This window comes from Ammospiza nelsoni, chromosome 1 (genome assembly GCF_027579445.1).
Source record: "Ammospiza nelsoni isolate bAmmNel1 chromosome 1, bAmmNel1.pri, whole genome shotgun sequence".
In the NCBI taxonomy this organism is placed as follows: domain Eukaryota; kingdom Metazoa; phylum Chordata; class Aves; order Passeriformes; family Passerellidae; genus Ammospiza; species Ammospiza nelsoni.
In genome coordinates this window covers 26,690,343-26,708,470 of record NC_080633.1, presented here as the reverse complement: position 1 = coordinate 26,708,470, position 18,128 = coordinate 26,690,343, and the positions used below count along the sequence as shown (strand labels likewise).

At 47.6% G+C, this 18,128-nt stretch overlaps 1 protein-coding gene across 2 annotated transcripts in view; it reads right to left on the bottom strand.

The window, feature by feature from the left end:
• Positions 1-15,188, bottom strand: part of NXPH1 (neurexophilin 1) — a 138,376-nt gene extending 123,188 nt beyond the window's left edge. Inside the window, exons 1-2 of one of the 2 annotated variants that reach the window (XM_059478958.1) lie at positions 14,786-15,188; positions 13,921-14,082 (exon numbers count right to left, since the gene is read on the bottom strand). In XM_059478958.1, coding sequence (XP_059334941.1) covers positions 13,921-13,974 — 54 coding nt within the window. In that variant the 5' untranslated portion in view covers positions 13,975-14,082; positions 14,786-15,188. The remainder of the gene's footprint in view (positions 1-13,920; positions 14,083-14,785) is intronic. The other variant, XM_059478967.1, reaches the window with a different exon arrangement.
• Between the last annotated feature and the right edge of the window lie 2,940 nt (positions 15,189-18,128).

The following is an 18,128-nucleotide window of genomic DNA, read 5'->3' as shown; positions in this document are numbered from 1 at the left end:
CAACTAGAACTGCTTCCTGATGGTCAGCATTCCCTTTTTTGGTTTTGGAGTTTTTTGAAGCTTGAGCCTTGAACCAAGCCTGTGACTGAACTCAGAGTTTCAGGTTTGTGGGTAACATTGACTCAGACACCAACAATGCAAGATGTAAACAATTCTTAAGTAGTCAAGAATGAAATAGAGGTCTAGGCTCAGAGGTGGAGACAGGCTCTTGTAAAAACAGACATCAAAGCTAAGCAATTACGACAGGATGAATCTTTATTCAAATTCTGGGGGTTTTGGGATTTTATTTTGATTTCTAAGAAGGAATTTGTGTTAAGATTTCCTTTTGATTACTGTACCTATTTCTGTGCAACTACAGTGACTCATTCATATTTTAGAACCAACAGTATTCCATTAAAGACTAACCTCCTGTTTCTTCAGGGAGAGGTAATAATATTCATTTCCTACCATTCCCAATGAGTCTTCTTGCAAAAGTAGAGGTCACTTTTATGCTGATATTTCTGCTAAGAATTCTCTGCCTAAGCAGTGATACATTTAGCATCCTTAAGTAACTTGAAATTACTTTCACTGTCAAAGAGAAGTATCTCAATTCAAAAAAAAAAAAATAGTTGAGACAATTTTCTGTCAGGCTATCTTTATGACAGCTTTTGTTTCCTACATGCATACTCAGAAGGCATTGGAAACCAGGATAAATTCATCAATGTAATTTCAGTTGTGTAGATTTTTCCATCCCCACTGGGCATATTTATTGGAATCTCACTGTAGCTGGTCACATTATTAATAGCAAACAATTTATTTGATTCATTTACCCTATACTTCTGTTCATTAAAAAGCTTCTCCCATTTTGATTTCTGCTTATTTTATTCATAAGCATTCAGTGAATGTTTCCAGCATATTTTAGTCTGGGAAGCTAAATTATTTGTTTGGAAACTCTTTGCTTCATCTAATCACAATGATTATTTCTTTGCTGGAGATGATGTGACTTGAAATCTTCAGTTAGTATTGTCTTTGTTCACCTAACTGACTTTGCCACTGTAAGTGCAGTATCAGGAACACTTCAGACATGAATAGTGAATATCTAGGATCATATTTGAAGCACTGACTTACCAAGGGATACACAATCCATAGGAAACAACCTTTCTCTAAACATTCATCAGACAAAACAAGGGGTATGTTGAAAACATTTTTAAACAGGTGTATGTTGAAAAATGAATAAAAAACCATGAGAATACAGAAAATTTAAATCCTTAGAGAAGCAAGAACCTTTATAGATGGATCCTCACACTATTATCCCAACTCACGTCAAGCCACTCCCTTGTTGTCCAATGATATATTTTTCCAACACAGAATGATCCTTCATTCATTCCACTCACCAATTGATCAGCTCCAGCTAAATCAAGGCCAAAAAGGGCCGATAGGAGTTGTAAGCATTCTATGAAATGAGAATTTTAGCATGTATGAGCAATGAGTTTGCTGGTTTTATAAATGTTATTAGCATAACTCCACTGGCGCTAGTTTCCTCTAAACACACTGAAGACAAAATTGCTCCAAACATCTCTACAATCTTTGAAAACCTAACAAAAAAACAGGTCACAAAATTCAACCATGCAAGGTGGACCTTGCGCAAAGAGGACTAAATTAAATAGACTCATGTTAGACTCCATCTAATTTCTCTGTTATTACACAAAGCTGAGGTGAAAAAAATCTCCCACAGAATCTCCCTAAAACCACCACTTTCCCACAGAGTAACTGTTCTTGATGAATACAAAAGCATATATGCCTCTCATTACCTGAAATGTTTTATAGGTCAAGAGGTTTAATCCTTTCCATCGGCAATGGAAATGTAGGTACAGATTTAGAGAGTGTAAAACACCTGAGCAAAATTGAGTCAGGGACCAGCCCAGGGAGATGAATTTAGCCTGAATCAAGAAGCTAACGAAGTCACAGCTCCACCTGTTGAGCTAAAGCAAATCATCCACCTGGAGCAGCTGGCAGCACAGGTTTGTTCTTGTGCCAGACGTAGATGACTAACACTGTGCTGCTTGGATAAAGTAAAATATCAGAGTTTAGGGACAATCCATGCAGTCATTACTGTAGGTGAAGGAGTACTGCAGCCATGGAGCCATTCTGCCAGGGAACAAAAGGACTGGGATCTACGGGAAGGGTCTTGTGGCAGGCCAAAGAAAGGATGACATTCTTCTGGGTAAATTTACTAAAGAATAAAACAATGACAGAAACAATGCTAGAAATAAAAGTGTATAGAGCCTGCTCAGCTCTTTTTTACTTCACAGAAGACTAAGTTGCTCAGAGCAGAGGCTATGAATGCCACATACCCATACATACATATTCTTTCACAATCATCAGAAATGTTCACTACCTCTTTCCTGTGTGAACTATCACTAGCCAGTTCTCACAAAGAAAATCAAGCTAAAATGGAATGAAATATTCCAGCCATCTTATAAAAATGGAAATATTTATCAAGCTAAAGACCCCATTTTACAGCCAAAGAAATCAATGGCGAAGTTCTTCTGAGCTGAGTAGTTCTGAATCAACATGCAAGTTTCTTGCAGAAGAATAAATAAAGCTACATTTTTTTGCTTTACATGGTCATTGTTCCAGTACATTTTTCTTCTGACATTAAAAAAAAATAAAAAGAATCTGCAGTGGTCTGCAAAACATGTACATCAATTGTGCAGTTAGACTTCAACTTTAGACCTCAAATATAGTTCTGCAAAATGGCCACACGTGGCTTTCTGAGCCATGTCACCATTTGCATCTCTTGTAGTTCTAGACAGTAGTAAGGGTGCTGTCTGCATGCTTCAAAAACATATTTACAGGAAGGAAAAAAAAGACACATTAATTATCTATTTGAAAATCCTAACTCTAGTTTAATTTCATAGATAAATGTATTTTTGTAGACTATTTCTTCAAAAGCTGGAGCAGTAGTCAGAATGAGTTATAAATAATGACTCAAAAATTAAAATTAATCAGAAAATAATTATTATCTCATAATTATAGGAATTTTTTTCTCATTAATTATTATCCAATAATAATAAAGACAATGTTTTTAGGATAAGAGATAGTATCAAGTGCGCTACTTGGTAATAGAAAAATATTGTAATAGATCCTGAGTAGTCTAGAGGTAAATTCAGCAGATTCTTGGCAAAAAAACTACTCTGTGATATTTTTGAAGACATGGATGTGTTATCTTTTCCTCCATAGAAGAAGTTTTATATCCCAAAAAAAGAAATGAAAAAACCATACTGCATTCACTTTCTCCTAGCTCAGTAAAGCACTGAAGCATATGAGACAAGTGTTCTGACTTCAGTTGAGATTGTGTTTTGCTTCTAAAAAGTAGTTGCAAGCTATTGGCCTTCACTCTGAAGTGTCTGCTACAACACTGCAATTTCAGAATATCCTAAAAATTGTGAAGAACAACAACAGCACCTCCTCTAATGTTCTTAGTCATACATTTCCATATTCGAGTGGCGTTAGACTGGAAGACTGAACCATATAATTACAATCTGCTAATCCATACAATAACTTTTCCAAGACTCACAGTTTGCCCTAGCTAGCAAATATTCATCACATTTAACAGATAACAACAATCTATATTCCAATACATTTGTAATCCTGTGGGATGGTACCTTACAGCAATGACTTGTGCTGGCACAGAGAGCAGGGCTGCTCACAGAGGAAGGAGACACGCAGCAAGAGGTCCCACTGAGTCAGCACAGACAGAAGCTAAAGAGATAGATGATGATTCACACGTACCACAGTCTTGTCAAGGACCAGATAATATTGGTTTTTTAACCACTCTGAGTGACCACTCCCAGATATGATGCCACTGAAGGTATCCATGCACTTCCCTCTGCTTGCAACACGTACTACACTGCCACCTGCTACAAGCAAGTCAGCTAAGCAAATGTGATGGTTTGTGAAAGCAGAGAGAAGAGAAAAGCAGGAATATAAAATGTGGACATTGTCAAGTAATATCCATTGCAGATAAAGGCAGCTGGATGGAGCCCATCTTTTTAAATGGTGAAGGTTTTCATATACTATTTATTATGCACATCGTTTATGTCACATTTCTGTAGTCTTTCTTATCTTCCCCATCCTTTAAGATCTGTTCACTCAGCAATTGTCCTCTACAGAGGTACAGTATTATTGCTATGTTTTACCTATCAATATTTCTTACAAAATCTCCTCAAGGTGCAAAGCATTCCCCACATAAACATTAAGAATAATCTCTATGTAATACAGAGTAGTTGCAGTAAGTGACAGCAGAAATTAGTCTAAATTAGAGTCAAATTGCAAACTAACATTCTGATTTTAAGCACACCAATATTTTACAATACTGCTGACAGTGCAATAAGCATGAAGACACAGTTTTAACATTATTCCTATTTTAAGTCTATCTCTTCTTTTGCAAGACCTCAAATGCTATGCATGAGAATGTAAATATAAAAAGCAGTCCATTAATTTTATATAAGCAGTTTTATGTACCTGAAGGCCTATGACAATATTTCTTGACAAAACAGCCTAGCAGAAGGATTATTTTTCTAAAGTTCAATCAAGAATAGCTTATAAAAATGACTGTGCAGAAAAATATTATGGTACAGGTGGTCTGAACTACCCATAACAGAAATTCCATTAGCTAAAATCTTTTAAGAGCTGCCAATTACACTTTCAATTTGAAGTGGTATCTGAATAGTGACAAGCAATTCCCAGAAACAGAAATGGTCTCCTTAATCTTCAACATAAACAGAATCTGTCCTCCTCACACAAGTAAACAAACCATTGATTTACATGGAATCCTCTCTTGTATTACACTGCGGGATCAGGGCATAGGATCTGCAGCAGGGCAGTCTTTGTTTATCCACAGTGTTCTCAATACATGGGCAGAATGTTTCTCGTTTCTATTTTTACTTTTACCCAGTAGCTCACATGCACCTCTAAAACAAGTGCAGGAAATATTGTGCCAGCTGAAAGTTAACTCACACATAATGCAAGGCTGACATAGGGCAGGGGAAGGGGAAAGAGGATCATAAAACACTGGTCACTAATCATTGGTAATCCTACTCCTGTTATTTCAGAGCATGTTCCAACTAGGAAGGTAAGAAGCACCTTTTAATTTTCAGCTGAGGATACTGTACTGCTTAGATTTAAGTGACTCTCTACTTTTCTTTCTAAATAAATAAATATAATTCTAATGTCTCATATATTACTGTAATATTAATAATTAATTAATATATTTTTATTTATTGTATCTATTATAATTATGTGCCTTTCCAAGAACCAAGGTTATTAGATAACTTTCCTACTATTATTTTGTCTGTCAGCTCTGCTTCTAAAACAAGTCTGCTGCACAGCTATCACCACATTTTCAAAAGCCCAGCAAAATAAGGGCATTCACAAGTGCTCTTGTGCACACAATAACCAGGTTACCCAGACAAAGAAACAACCAGGCTCTTTGTTCTTTTGTTTTTTGTGTCAAGTCTGGGTTAGAATATGAAATCTGAGGAAAAGAGGGCACTAATGTCATAATCATTTGGTAGGCCTAATTTCTCTCCCTTCGACAGCCTGCAGATCTGAAAAGAGCAGTTCATCTTTGCATGCACTGGTCAATCTGTCATCAAAGTGATCAAACAGATTAACAGGAGAGGTGATAACTCACAGGACAAACTAACTTGTGAATGGGCAGGACAGAGACCACCTAGTGGACAAAACATTTTTGAGCAGATACAGGGGGTAAGGAAGAAAATATTACTAAATCTCTCCTCGGAGAGGAAAAGACAAGGCAGCGGGAGAGATGATGCAGTGTGCAAGGCAGATGAACGTCCCTGAGACATTTGTCACTGGCTGGACGGTGAGACATTGACATTAATGAGGGTGGCATTTGGAAGATAAAAGCAGTATCTCTGCAGCAGACAATGCAGTTGTGAGACACCACGCACAGGGATATGGTGTAATCAAAAGGGACTGGAGAATGCTCACATCCAGCAAAAGCATCACAATCACTACTGGTATTCATGGGAGGATATGGATTAGGAATAAATGGCTTATGGTTTTGTCTGGAAGGCTGGTAGAGATTGTGGGTTATTTTACCTCTCAGCCCAGTCAATTCCCATCACATTCCTTTATTGAAGGACTCTTCATCAGTCATTCACTTACACCTGCCTTGCCAAAAGTCACTGTTTCATTGACAAGTGCTTTTCAGGCAGTAGAGCTCTAGAGGATAGCTCTGTTGATAGTAAGTGGGATTTACAGGGGTGGAGGCAGTTGCCTGTGATTATCTCCTTGTGAAAGCAAGTGGAGGGCTGGGAGATACCCTGAGCACTGTCTGCCAGGACACAGGCAATCAATTGAAGGGAGCAAGATCTGGCTGCCCCTCACAGGTGCCTCAGAGTGCCACTACCCCGAAAAATGACATCAACTGTGTCTGAGAGACACTCCTGCCCCGACCCATAGGATTAAAAAAGTCATTGTTAATTAATAACTCCCTGTTCTCATGTCTCAGTGTCAGCCATGTCTCAGACCTCATTTTTTACTCCAATGCTTTTGCAAATCTCTGGTCTCTCTCCAAGAGGAGAGGATGCCATGGTCCTGGAATACAATGAGACAAACCTGAGCATCTCAGAACAGCTTTCCTATCCCCAGATTCATTCTACCACCCCTGCTCCACCGCATACTTATGTATTGTCCTTCTGACCAGCTTTTCCTCAGAAAACAAAGCTACCATTTCACCACTGAGTGAAAGACAGTCTGCAGCAACAGTAAATAAATACATCGACCTGCTGGTCCACCCGTCCCCTCCTTCCTTCAGGAAAACTGGCACAGAGAGCCAAGCCCCAACTCCACAGCGTGTTGAGGATGAGGTCTAAGCAGCAGCAGCCCAAAACCTTGAGCAGCCCGGGACGGGGCGCCTGTGAGAGAGCAGCCGGCGGTGCGGGCCGGGACCGGGGCCGGGCGCTGCCCGTGGTGCTGCCCGGCCCGGGCTCTGTCCAAGGTGCTGATCCGGCCCGGGCTCTCGCCAGGCCGGGGCTCTTTCCAGGGCACTCCCCTATCCCGGGCTCTCTCCAGGGTTCCGCCCCATCCCGGGCTCTCTCCAGGGCACTCCCCCATCCCGGGCTCTCTCCATGGCGCTGCTGCCGGCCCGGCCGAGGGGGCAGCGCCAGCCCCGGCCCCGCGCCGAGCGGGACACTCAGGGCCAGCCCTCTCTCGGCCCCATTGCCAGAGCCTGCCCGCTCTCCCCGCAGCGCCTGCACTCGCCGTCCGCGGCTCGAAACACTCAGCATCTCCGACAGAGGGGGGGAAAACATACTTTTAAAAAATAAACAAACAAACAAATAAATAAATAAATAACAGGTAGACTAATCATACTCTGAATAAAGTTTCAGACACGGATCCGGCAACGAATGGGAAATAGGAAGCCAGACTAACCCGATATGTGCTAAGCACAAGTTCTTTCTGCTTCCTCGTTAATGCTTTATGCAAGGAGTGCAGCCCCACATGTGAATGTAACCATGTCCCCGTCCTACTGCAGAGTTTTGAGAGCCTCCCTATTGTCCTTCAATACCGTCTCTCTGCTTTGATACAAAAAATTGAAAGAGTATGGCAAAGCAATAGAAGAAATCTGACTGAATCAATCACAATCAAGCCCAGCAAGACGGATATGGGAAAAGAAGCTGTACTCTTGAGTAACGACCGGCGTCACCGTAGTTAAACTAGAGCAGAAAAGCCTCTCGAAAAGTCAATTCTTATGTAGATGAGGTGACAAGAGAGATTTTCTCTCCCTTCGAGGGCTCACTGAATTCCTAATTTGCCCCTAGAAGCCCTAGAGGAATGAGGAAGAAAGGATAGGAATACTGGGATTGCTAGTCGCAACAAATATTACCGTGATCTAGATTGTTGCGTAGAAATGCACTGAAAATTAGGGGATCCAATGCCATTGTCTCAGCCGAGCTATTTGTCTTGACCTTCGGCTTTGTCTATCCAGGCTGAACAAACTTCCTGCAATGAGCGTCGCCCCCGCTGCCTGCCAGCCACACAACTTTGATCTCTCTGGGTCACAGAAAAGGAAAGAGGATGAGAGGCAGTTTCCCCTCTGAAAAAGGGCACTCGCAGAAGTTTATACAACAGCCAGAAAAACGTAGTGTTAAACAATAAACTGGGAAGTGTGCTGTCCTGTTAAACAGAGAGTAGTTTGCACAGCATTGAGAACCCGCCAATATATATCATATCAATAAAAAGGAGCTCTTCGAAAGCTTGCATTGTAATTGAGATTGGAGATCTTTTTTGATATGGGTTGGCATTTCCTCATATCAATCTGACAGAGCCAACTCAGGAAATTGCTGGTAATATTCATCTGGGGAGCACTTTCATTAAACGTAATTCATTCGACTTTCACAATAAATTGAGTGACATCCTTACAGCAGAACCTTTTTATCCTTGATGAAGTGCTTGCCAGCCTTTGGGTTTCAACTTTATTGTCACATTCCTTAAAGCAGAATCGTCAACATGTCAATCTGCCGCATGAAAAAAATGCTAAAGCTGTATTTACAAAGCACCCAGGAGGTGGTTTAATGCTGACTTACAAGAAGACCGAGCTGGGTGTTAAACTATCTGCTAAATCACATTAAAACTTCACCCAAATCCAGTCGGAAGAACAGAAGCCAATCCTAGGGAGGCTAGGATGGCTCATACATTCATTTTCTCCAAGTGCTGGCTATTCAGAGCAATTGGTTTCTTAACCTGCTTCACCGCACTTTCCAAGACGATTAGGAAATGGGGTTTTTGTTAATTAAAACGGCGGTTTAGAGATGCAGGGAAATATTAAAGAGGTTAAAATGGACACCTCTAGGTACCGTACCGACTTGGAAGATTTGGTTAGTCGAAGACAGGCAGGGATGTTGGATTACATTCAAGTCCCTCCCCAGAAGGTGAAATCTATTCCAGATTGCTTTCTCCAACTATATACTGAATTAAAATAGTGTGTACTAAGCATCAGGAAAAAGAAAGTTCAGTGCAGGAAAACCCCTTCTGAAACTAGCACAGGTCTCTGGTGGTTAGGAAGCAGGGAAGGAAGCCTGGAAAAGAATACACTATCCTCAGCTTGAAAAAAAAAAAAAAAATCTAGAGCGCAGATAAGTTTGTTTCACCTACACGAGGTCGGGGTCCCGTTGTTATTCCCTTGTCTTACCTTCCGAAAAGGTAATTTTTCCCTTTACACCACCGCTACAGCATCTTTCAAACTCGTTAAGAAAGAGAGAGCGGGAGCTTCTCAAGGCTACGTAAACTCCCCCGCACAAAAAGCCACTTCTGTCCCTGCTCGCCAAGTGCTCTCCCCCGCCCTCCCTGCCTTCGACGTCAATTTGAAAATTGAAAGAAAACGCTTATTTGGGGGAAAAAAGCAATACCCGAATGCATTCACCACCAAATGCCTCTGAGAAAATACTGTGGGTGGTGATTACGATAGGACAATGCCTCCTGTCTCTTTTGTTTTCTGCCTATAGAGGTGTAGGTTTGTTTGTTGGGCTTTTTTTTTCCCTCGGTGACAAAGTAGGACACAATCAGCAACAATCTTTAAAAAGACGGAAGAAAAAAAAAAAACCAACTTATCTTCGCCGGCACGTGATATTTCCTCACGTTCACCACAGCTTTCATTAACTGGGGTGAAATGACCGCAAACAGTGCGACACGCAGCGAAATTAAATGTACACAAACTCCGGAGCCGCTAACCCCCTGTTTACCCCCTCAGCAAATACTGTACCGAGTGTGCCACCACTGAGGACAATTTTAAACCCCTGTTATTCACAACAATTTTGCAGGGAAGCTCCTCTCGGCTGTCAGAAGGCCTCCAAGCTACAGTGACGGTGTGAAACAGACCCTAAAATCCCAGCCCGGCGCGGCGGGGAGGTTAGCAGGCTGTTTCCAAAGCCCCTCTGCCAAAGCCATGGCCGTGTTTAACAAGGTGCCCCGTGAGCCCCGCAGTTCTGCTCCTCTGGCAAAGCGCCGCGCAGGAAAGCTCCCCCCGCGGGAGGAACAGCCTTCACGGCGGGGTGCAAAGCCACCCCTCCTCCTGCTCTGGCGCTGCTCAAGTTCTGCACAGAGTTCAGCACTCAGCTACCCGGCTCCGGTGCGGATCCTAATTAAAGCCACCGGTGAATAAACGCTTTGCTGGGAGAAGACGACAAGCCGGGCGAGGGATGAAGAGCGGGAGGGATCCTTACCCTAGCAGCATGCCACGCAAAATTCCGACTGATTTTAGCTCCGTACCCGCTGCTCCGGTGTAGGAGCACCTAAGTAATGAGCCGAGGTGATCCCGGCAAAAGAGGTGCATGTACGCACTCCGTGCTTGTGCGGTGCGGCACGGTGTCCCCAGGGCGGGCGGGAGTCGAGCCTGTGACCGTGGCGGGGGTGAAATCCCGCCGTGAGCCAGCCCTTGGCCGCCCGGGGCTGCACAGAGCCCGGGAGCGCCGGGACAGGACGGGACGGGACGGGACGGGACGGGACGGGACGGGACGGGACGGGACGGGACGGGACGGGACGGGACGGGATGGGACGAGCGCCCGTCGCCGCCGGCAGCTGCCGGGCACAGCCCGCCGGGCCCCGCCGCACGGAGCGGCTCCGCAGCGGCCGGCACGAACACGATCTGCCTCCTCCTTCGAGGGCCTGCTTGACCTGTCCCTCTGAGAAATAATACTCGGGATCCTTGCCGTCCTTCCTAACAGCCCGCGCGGTCTGTAGCCACTTCTACAGCTTGCTGCTTCCACACAGGGGGAAAAAATATAAGGAAGAAATGAAAAGAAACAGGCTGGCCTTTTATTGTTCTGTGGTGTCGGACTGGAAGTTCACAGGCAACTAGGTAGGAGGTACAACAAGAAGGTTTCCCTTAAAGGAATGGTGTAAAATCCCAGCGTCCTTATAAACAGAACTCAATTCTAAGAGAGTCTGCAATCTCCAGATGTTATTTTGGTTTTTTTCTTTATTCTTTACGTTCTTCCTCACTGACGATTTTGAGCTCAGCACTGTTAGTTAAGGAAACATCATCCATTAGAATCAGACTAAGATGCTTTTGAAAGAACAGCAGTGATGTGGAGTGTCGTGGTAAATGAGACCTAGTGTAGGTGTTTGAATACTTTCTGCAGCTTTCTAAAAGTAGAGAAAGAAAACAACTGCATGACTTTAAAGGTTAACTCCTAATTCTGACAAATAAGTCACCCATTTAGGCCAAAGAAAATGCACTACCATTGCAAATCAAATATAACATTTTCAATAAACTGCACAGCTCAAAACAAGAAAGAAGAAAATGCACCTTGCAATGCACAACTAATGTTCTTTTCAATAAACATAATAAGGTGAACCATCTCTACCCCAGCAAAATTCCTACTCATTCAGATCGGCCACGATCTCTATAAATTTCAGGCAATAAGGCTGAATAGCATATGGCCCTGTTAAAAGGGGAAGAAAACCTGAAGCACTGTTTTTGGTTTTTTTTTTTTTTTTCCTTAAGATTTCTTACAAAGAGGTTTAACAGAGGAGGTGGAAAAATAATTAAAAAAAAAAGAAAAAGAAAAAGAGCAGCGGTTTGCTGAGTGAAGAGAAATTACAAGGCAGACAGTGTCTGTAAATGAGTGACTTCAAGGCAGCCCAGCCTCACTGCAGCTGTTCACTCTCCATGAACACCTCCTAATTCAGGCGAAGGGGAAACAGGCTATTTTCCCTCTCACCTATATGATTAACCCCTCTCAAAAAGGTTTTTTTTAACAAACTCGATAGGAAGCTGTTTGTGCTGCCATTTCATTTACCCTTCCTAACAGTTTGAGCATTGAAAATTTAATTCCTAATTGAAACTGCTTTTGTCCACGCGGAGCGACGTGCACATATGGAAAGGCACAACAAAGTGCTGCACCTTGCTGCTTTGTGGCGCCGCATTAAAGCTTTAATCAAAACTTCATGCTTCGGTGCTAACAAACAGTTTGTTACCATGTGATGGCCTAATGCAAACTTTCAGAGTCACTCCTGAAATACAGAGAATAGGGGGAGATTGGCATAAACGTGGAAGAATGGAGTTAGAAAGAAGAATCGTGCTAGGGAAATCCTTTGGATCCTCCTCGAGCGTTTTGGCAGAAGACACAGACGAGCTGAAGGGCGCATTCCCTCCCCCTAGCTCGCCTTTTATTCCCGATTTTTTTTTTCTGTGTCATATTTTGCATTGTTTCGAGGGAAACTTGAAAATCGTCTCCTTCACTCTGCAATGCCAAGTCCTCGGGAAAAAAAAAAGTATTCAGGTAATGAAGTCTGTAACTAAACGGTAATTGAATCAGCATAATTTGCACACTGAATGGTTTTCAAATGCTCCCAGTTTACAATTAAAGGAGAATTAATGCGCTTGTTGTTCAGACTGCAGCGCATTAGAATAAATCCAGCACTGTTGTTGTAATGAGTCGAGAGCAGTTTAACTGCCAGCAAACACATTTAAAATTTAACACGACGTATCGATCTCGCTCCGGTTTTTTGATGGATTATTTGCCACGCGCTTTTCTCCCCATTTCCCCCCACCCTTCCACCCCCACCCCAGCTATAAAATTCGCAGGGAGGAGAGACGCCCGCGCCAGACGTGGCACCGCCCGCCGAGGGCAGGACCCCTCATGAGGGAGCCACGTCGGGCGGGCACGGGAAGGGCCGGGAGGCGCCGGACCGGGCCGGGATGGGCCGGGATTGGCCGGGATTGGGCCGGGACTGGGCCGGGATTTGGGCCGGGATTGGGCCGGGATGGGCCGGGATTTGAGACTGGATTGGGCCGGGCCGGGCCGGGCGCGCGGGCGCTGCGCGGGCGCGGTTGGATCGCGCGCGGCCCCGCCTGCCCCCCCCCCCCCCCTCGCCCGCGCCCCATTGGCTGCCCCGCGCGGGGCCGCGCGCGCTGCCCCGCAGCGCCCCCGGGCGGCGCGGCCGCCACAGCGCAGGGAGCGGCGGCACGGCCAGCGCCCGCAGCCCGGGAACCGGAGCCGGAGCTGGAGAACGGGAACCGCAGCCGGAGCCCGAGAGCCGGAGCCCTAGCCGGAGCCGGAGTGGGAGCCCGAAAGCGGGATCCGCAGCCCGAGCTCGAGAGCCACAGCCCGAGAGCCGGGCTGTCGCCGTCACCACCCCCAGCACGGGCGCCGATGTGCTTCTCTCGGCAGCGCTCCTGGAAAAAAGTCTTTTCCCTCCCCCGTAGCCACGGGGATGAGCTGCCGCCAAGCGTTTGCCTGCTTAACGCATCACAAGAGAGAGAGGATGCGGACTGCAAAAGGGCAGTCTGCCTAGGTTTTGTTCCTTGCAATCGTAGCGGGAATAAAGTGTGTGTGTGAAAGGAGATAACGCCGGTGTTTACTCGTGTTCCCGCGGTAATCTTAAAGGAGATTTGCTACGAAAGTCAATGACACTTCTCGCGGAAAACACTAGCTGTGCTCGCCGCCGAGTGCCCGCCCGCCTGTGCCGCACCGCCCGTAGTGGCACACGGCGGGGTTCCCTTCCGGAGGGGCTCCCACCCTCGGCAGGGAGCGGAGGGCACGAAGTTGCCTCCATCCCACAGCCTGGCCGGGCGCCCCCGCGGCGGTGCTCTGGTGCCCGCGCAGACACACAGGGACCGGTCCGGGAGGCAGCACGGGGGGACGCAGCCCAGGAGATCCCGACCCTGGTCCGGCCCGGCGGAGCACCCCGTCCCCGCGGAGCAGTTTCAGGTCCTCGCACCCCGCCGAGATTTCCCGGCCGGGACCCGTACCGCCCCGCACCATCCCGGCCCCAGGAGGACGGGGCAGGGCTGGCTGCGGCGTGCCAGTAGTTGCCGTGAGTTTGCTCGTTCTCCGCCAGGCTGGCGCCCTGCTCCCCGACGAGCATCCCCATGCCCGGCCCGTGAGAGGGGCCGGGGACACTCACCAGGTAGAGAGTGGGCTGCAGCAGAAGGACCGCGTACCAGTACACAGCCTGCATCCTCGCCGCTCAAACTTCCCCCGCGCTGCTTTCGCTGCCTCTTTGTTCCTTCCAGAACATAGATCCACCTGACATCCACTTTACAGAACAAGCAGAGCTCTCACCAGCCTAGACAAAAACGAAATTATAGATCCCATGACCACAAGACAAGGTTAGGCTCAGCACAAGGGGGGAACAGAGGTGTATAGGGAAAGGGGGGGCGCGGGGGGGCGGCGGCGGGAGAGAAGGAGGAGATGGGGTGTGTGAAGGGGGGTGGGCGAAACAAAAAACGATTAAAATCGAGTTAATCCATCGTCAAAGCAAAGTGATCGCACGGTCCGAGGTGGCGGCAGACCGCCTACAGGCAGCGCTCCCCGGCGCTCGGTCCTTTCCCTGGGCGGGAGAGCCCCGTGGTGTGGGCTGGGACGGCCCGGGGGTGCCACTGCCAGCCCTGCCTGTCTGTGTGCCCCCGGCGGGGACCGGGCGGCAGCCGCCCGCCGGTCGGCTGCGGAGCCCCGGTAGCGAGCTAGGGAGCGGCGCGGGGAGAAGGCGACAGCGGACGCTGGGGTCGTGGCTCCGGATGCTTGTGGGCGCTTAAAGCCGAGGCAGAGAGCTTCGCCTTCGGGACGCCCGAGCAGGACCTGCTTACCCCTGCAAGCGCCCACCTCCCTCTGCCGCTCCTAAAGGCGCGCCGTGCCCTGCCCCGGGCCGGGACCGCGCCCCGGGGCGCCCCGACGGGCGAGCACCCCCATCCCCGGCCCCAGCCCTTCTCCGCCCCCGCGGCCCGCCGACAGCCCCGCCGCCGCGGGGGGGCCGCGCTGGGGATACGTACGGCGTGCGGGATCCGACGGCGGACGGGGCTCCGCGGGACGCTCCATGGGCGAGCCTAGAGGGGCCGAGTGCCGCGGCGCAGCCCGCCGCCCCTGCGCATCTCCTGGCCGCGCTCCGCGCCGAGGGGTCCCGCGGCCGCTGTGCATCCAGCGCAGGCACTGTCAGGGCGGCGGGGCGGCTGGCAGGCTCTCCCCCCCTTGCCTCCCCTTCTCCGCACACGGCCGCGCTCTGGATCCGCCGAGCAGGACACTTACGGAAGGAGGGAGCTGCCCGGGCTGCCCGCTCGCCTTCGGCGGGGGGCGCGGGCAGGAGCGGCGGCACCGGCGCTCCGGGGCGTCCAGAGCGATTTGTCTCTATTAAAAATGACTTATTGGCGAGTGAGCGGCGAGCGCCTGCTATTTAACTTCAGATAAAATCTATCTGCAAAGACCTTGGCCGATCATCTTAAAATAAAGCGCTGGAGCCGAGCACTGTCCGAGGCTCACTGCTTGGGGAAAGAGAAAGAGCAGCGGAGGGGGGAGGACGGGGGGGCTTGCCAGGCGAGGGGGGAAGGGAGGAGGGAGGAAGGGGAGTTTAGCAGCGTCCCATCCTCTCCGCTGAACGGGGTGATGAATTAGAGCCCTCCCCGGGCGGCACGATCTGCCTTGCGCTGCCCGCCCTGCCCACCCTGCCCGCGCTGCTGCCTGCCCTGTCCCTGCTGCCCGCCGTGTGTCCTGCTCTGTCCCTCTGTTTGCCCTGTCCCTCTGTCTGCCGTGTCCCTGCTGCCTGCCCTAGCCGCCCTGCTGCCTGCCTCTGCCCGGGAGCGGCGCTGCCCTCCCTGCCCTCCCTGCTGCCCGCTCTGCTGCCCGCTCTGCTGCCTGGGCACAGGCCTTTCCCTCTCTGCCCTCCCGCGGGAACCGGCTGTCCGCCTTAAAGGAGCACGGCAGAGCATCTTCTTCCTCTTTCTTCCCTTTCATTTTAGTTTTTCCGCCTCCCTCCGCGGTGTCCCGTGCACCGACAGTGCTGCTCCGCTTGGAAGTCAGCGGGCGCCCGCCAGCCAGGCGCGGAGGTGGCAGGATCGCGGAGCCCAGATGGATGACGGCTGCGGGAGCCAGGCTCCACGATGGAAGGGTGGCTTCTCCCGCTCCAGCAGGAACCTGTAGCTGGACAGCCCCTCGGAGTGAAGCTGGAAAGCTCACCACTATCGGGTGTTGTGGCTTATCCTGCCAGCTGTCATACAAATGGAAAGGTCTCACCGACCTGTTTTTACTTCTACTTTGCAAAGAATCCTATGGATGTTTTTCATACACCCTTCCATCCCCTAAACGGTATCATTACTAGCGTGACATTGGGACAGGGTGAAGGGGAGAATACCAGCAGCACAGAGCAGCCTTACCAGATGCCCAAGCTCAATAGAAAACCTCAGATTTATCATTTCCCAAAGCCAAAGCAAGAAGCACGCCAGTACGCTGTACAGAGAGGGAAATGGTAAGGAAAAGGAAGACTTCAGTTGTCCTGTCAAATCTTCTCTCAGAGCACATAGGGGTAACTAATATCTGTGATCTGAGACTTCAGTATCAAGCTGTAAAATACTTAATACTTAAATATGTTTTAATTTTGGGGTCTGAGTTTGGAACACTATAATGAAAGGGGAGCAGGGAAAGAATGGGGAAGGTAATGAATACTCTTTGAAAGAGCCGCACCAGAGCCCTCCCCCATAGCCATTTCTGCTCCAAACACCTGGAAGATGGACACCTCCATATGCTTCCAGCACCATCACTCTTCTAGACATGCAGAATGCTCATGTCACAGCTTTGAACAGAAGTGTGCAGCCTGTGAGGAATCATACTGTCATCCTGCCCCTCCAGACAGCCTCTGCGTTGCAGTGCAGGCTCAAGCTGCCTAGGGACTTCTTTCAAAAGGAGAACAAAAAATTGCAGCTGACTTTTCCCTTGCAACTCCCTCCTTCCTATAGAGATAGGGAAGTCTCACTTCTCCATTAGTCTGGGGCTAGGACCACACCTAATAAACAATCTAGAGAGATGAGAGAGGGAGAGAGAGAGAGGAGATAGCTAGATAGATATTGCTCTCTTTGCATAGAGCAAACTTGCCATAGACAGTGTGGAGCATACTGCTGATCATTGCAATAACTTGCTGTTTAACACAGCGCAGTTACTCTTATTTTAGATATGAAATTGCCAGGTAATTGTGGAGCAGAAAAAGCAAAGTCTGCCAGGTATCAGTAGGTCATGCTCCTGGAGAAGACATAATTTCTTCAGGAAGGAGCAATTCAACTCTAGGTATAACTTGATTCACTTTACCCAAGTTCTGATCACTGCCTTCCTATTAGAGTGACAAGGCAGTAGTCCCAGGAGAATAATCATTCCTTCAGCTGGTCAAATAGAAGGTCCTCCTAGCCTTTCTCATCTAGATCCTTATACCTTGTCTAGAGGAGCATTGTGGAGGCCCCACTATGCCTCATGACTCCTCATTCCTGCCTCCACTGGAATCACAAGCATGCCTCATCTTTACTTCATCCCATTGAAATGTCCTCACCCTGTGAATTCAGCAAGGTCTCATATAAACTGCCTGGTCTGTGTGGCATCTATTTGAATTGTTGGGAAGACTCTTGAGGCAAAGTTCTGAAGGATGGATGGATCTGTTTACTGAAGGTTCAGACTCTTCCAAGGTCTCATTGGCTTAACTGAGGGTTTATTTTTTTGCCCTTCAGCTGACCTCCTTAGCCAGAGGCCACCGGGACAAACCTTCTAACTACAACAGAACTGAGTGAGATTTCCTTCAGAAATGCTGCTTGGATTGCTCCTTCCCTCCACTGCCATTCCAGAAGAAAGGAGTAAGGAGTATATGGGAATCTGGATTAAGCGTTTTTATTATTAAAGAAAAAAAAATGCAAACTCCAAAGTATTCCGCCTGTGAACATGTGATACTTTTTCAAAGGAAATAAAATGATAAAATGCATATAAAAATCTGACATTTAAGATTTTTGGATACAGTCATTTGACTTCCATCTGATCCTGTAATATTGGTGCAGCAGCTTAAGTGGAGTATTAGATTTTTGCAGTGAATAAGTGAATTTTAATTTCAAACATTTGGATGCAGTTTGCAATTTTAACAATAAGGTCCTCATCAAAGCAGTATCAGCTAGTGAGGTTTTAAAGAATCACAAGTTCTGGGCTTAGTAACAGACTTTGCAAAAGACCAATTAGAGTTTAGAATGTAATTGGACTATTTTTAAAGCTTGGAAATACATTCTAGCCTTTAGATATCTTCCCTGTTTCTGCAAAGATAGCGTCCTGGCTTCAAGAACTGAAAGGGTCGCAAGCAGAAAATCCAAAGACAATGGC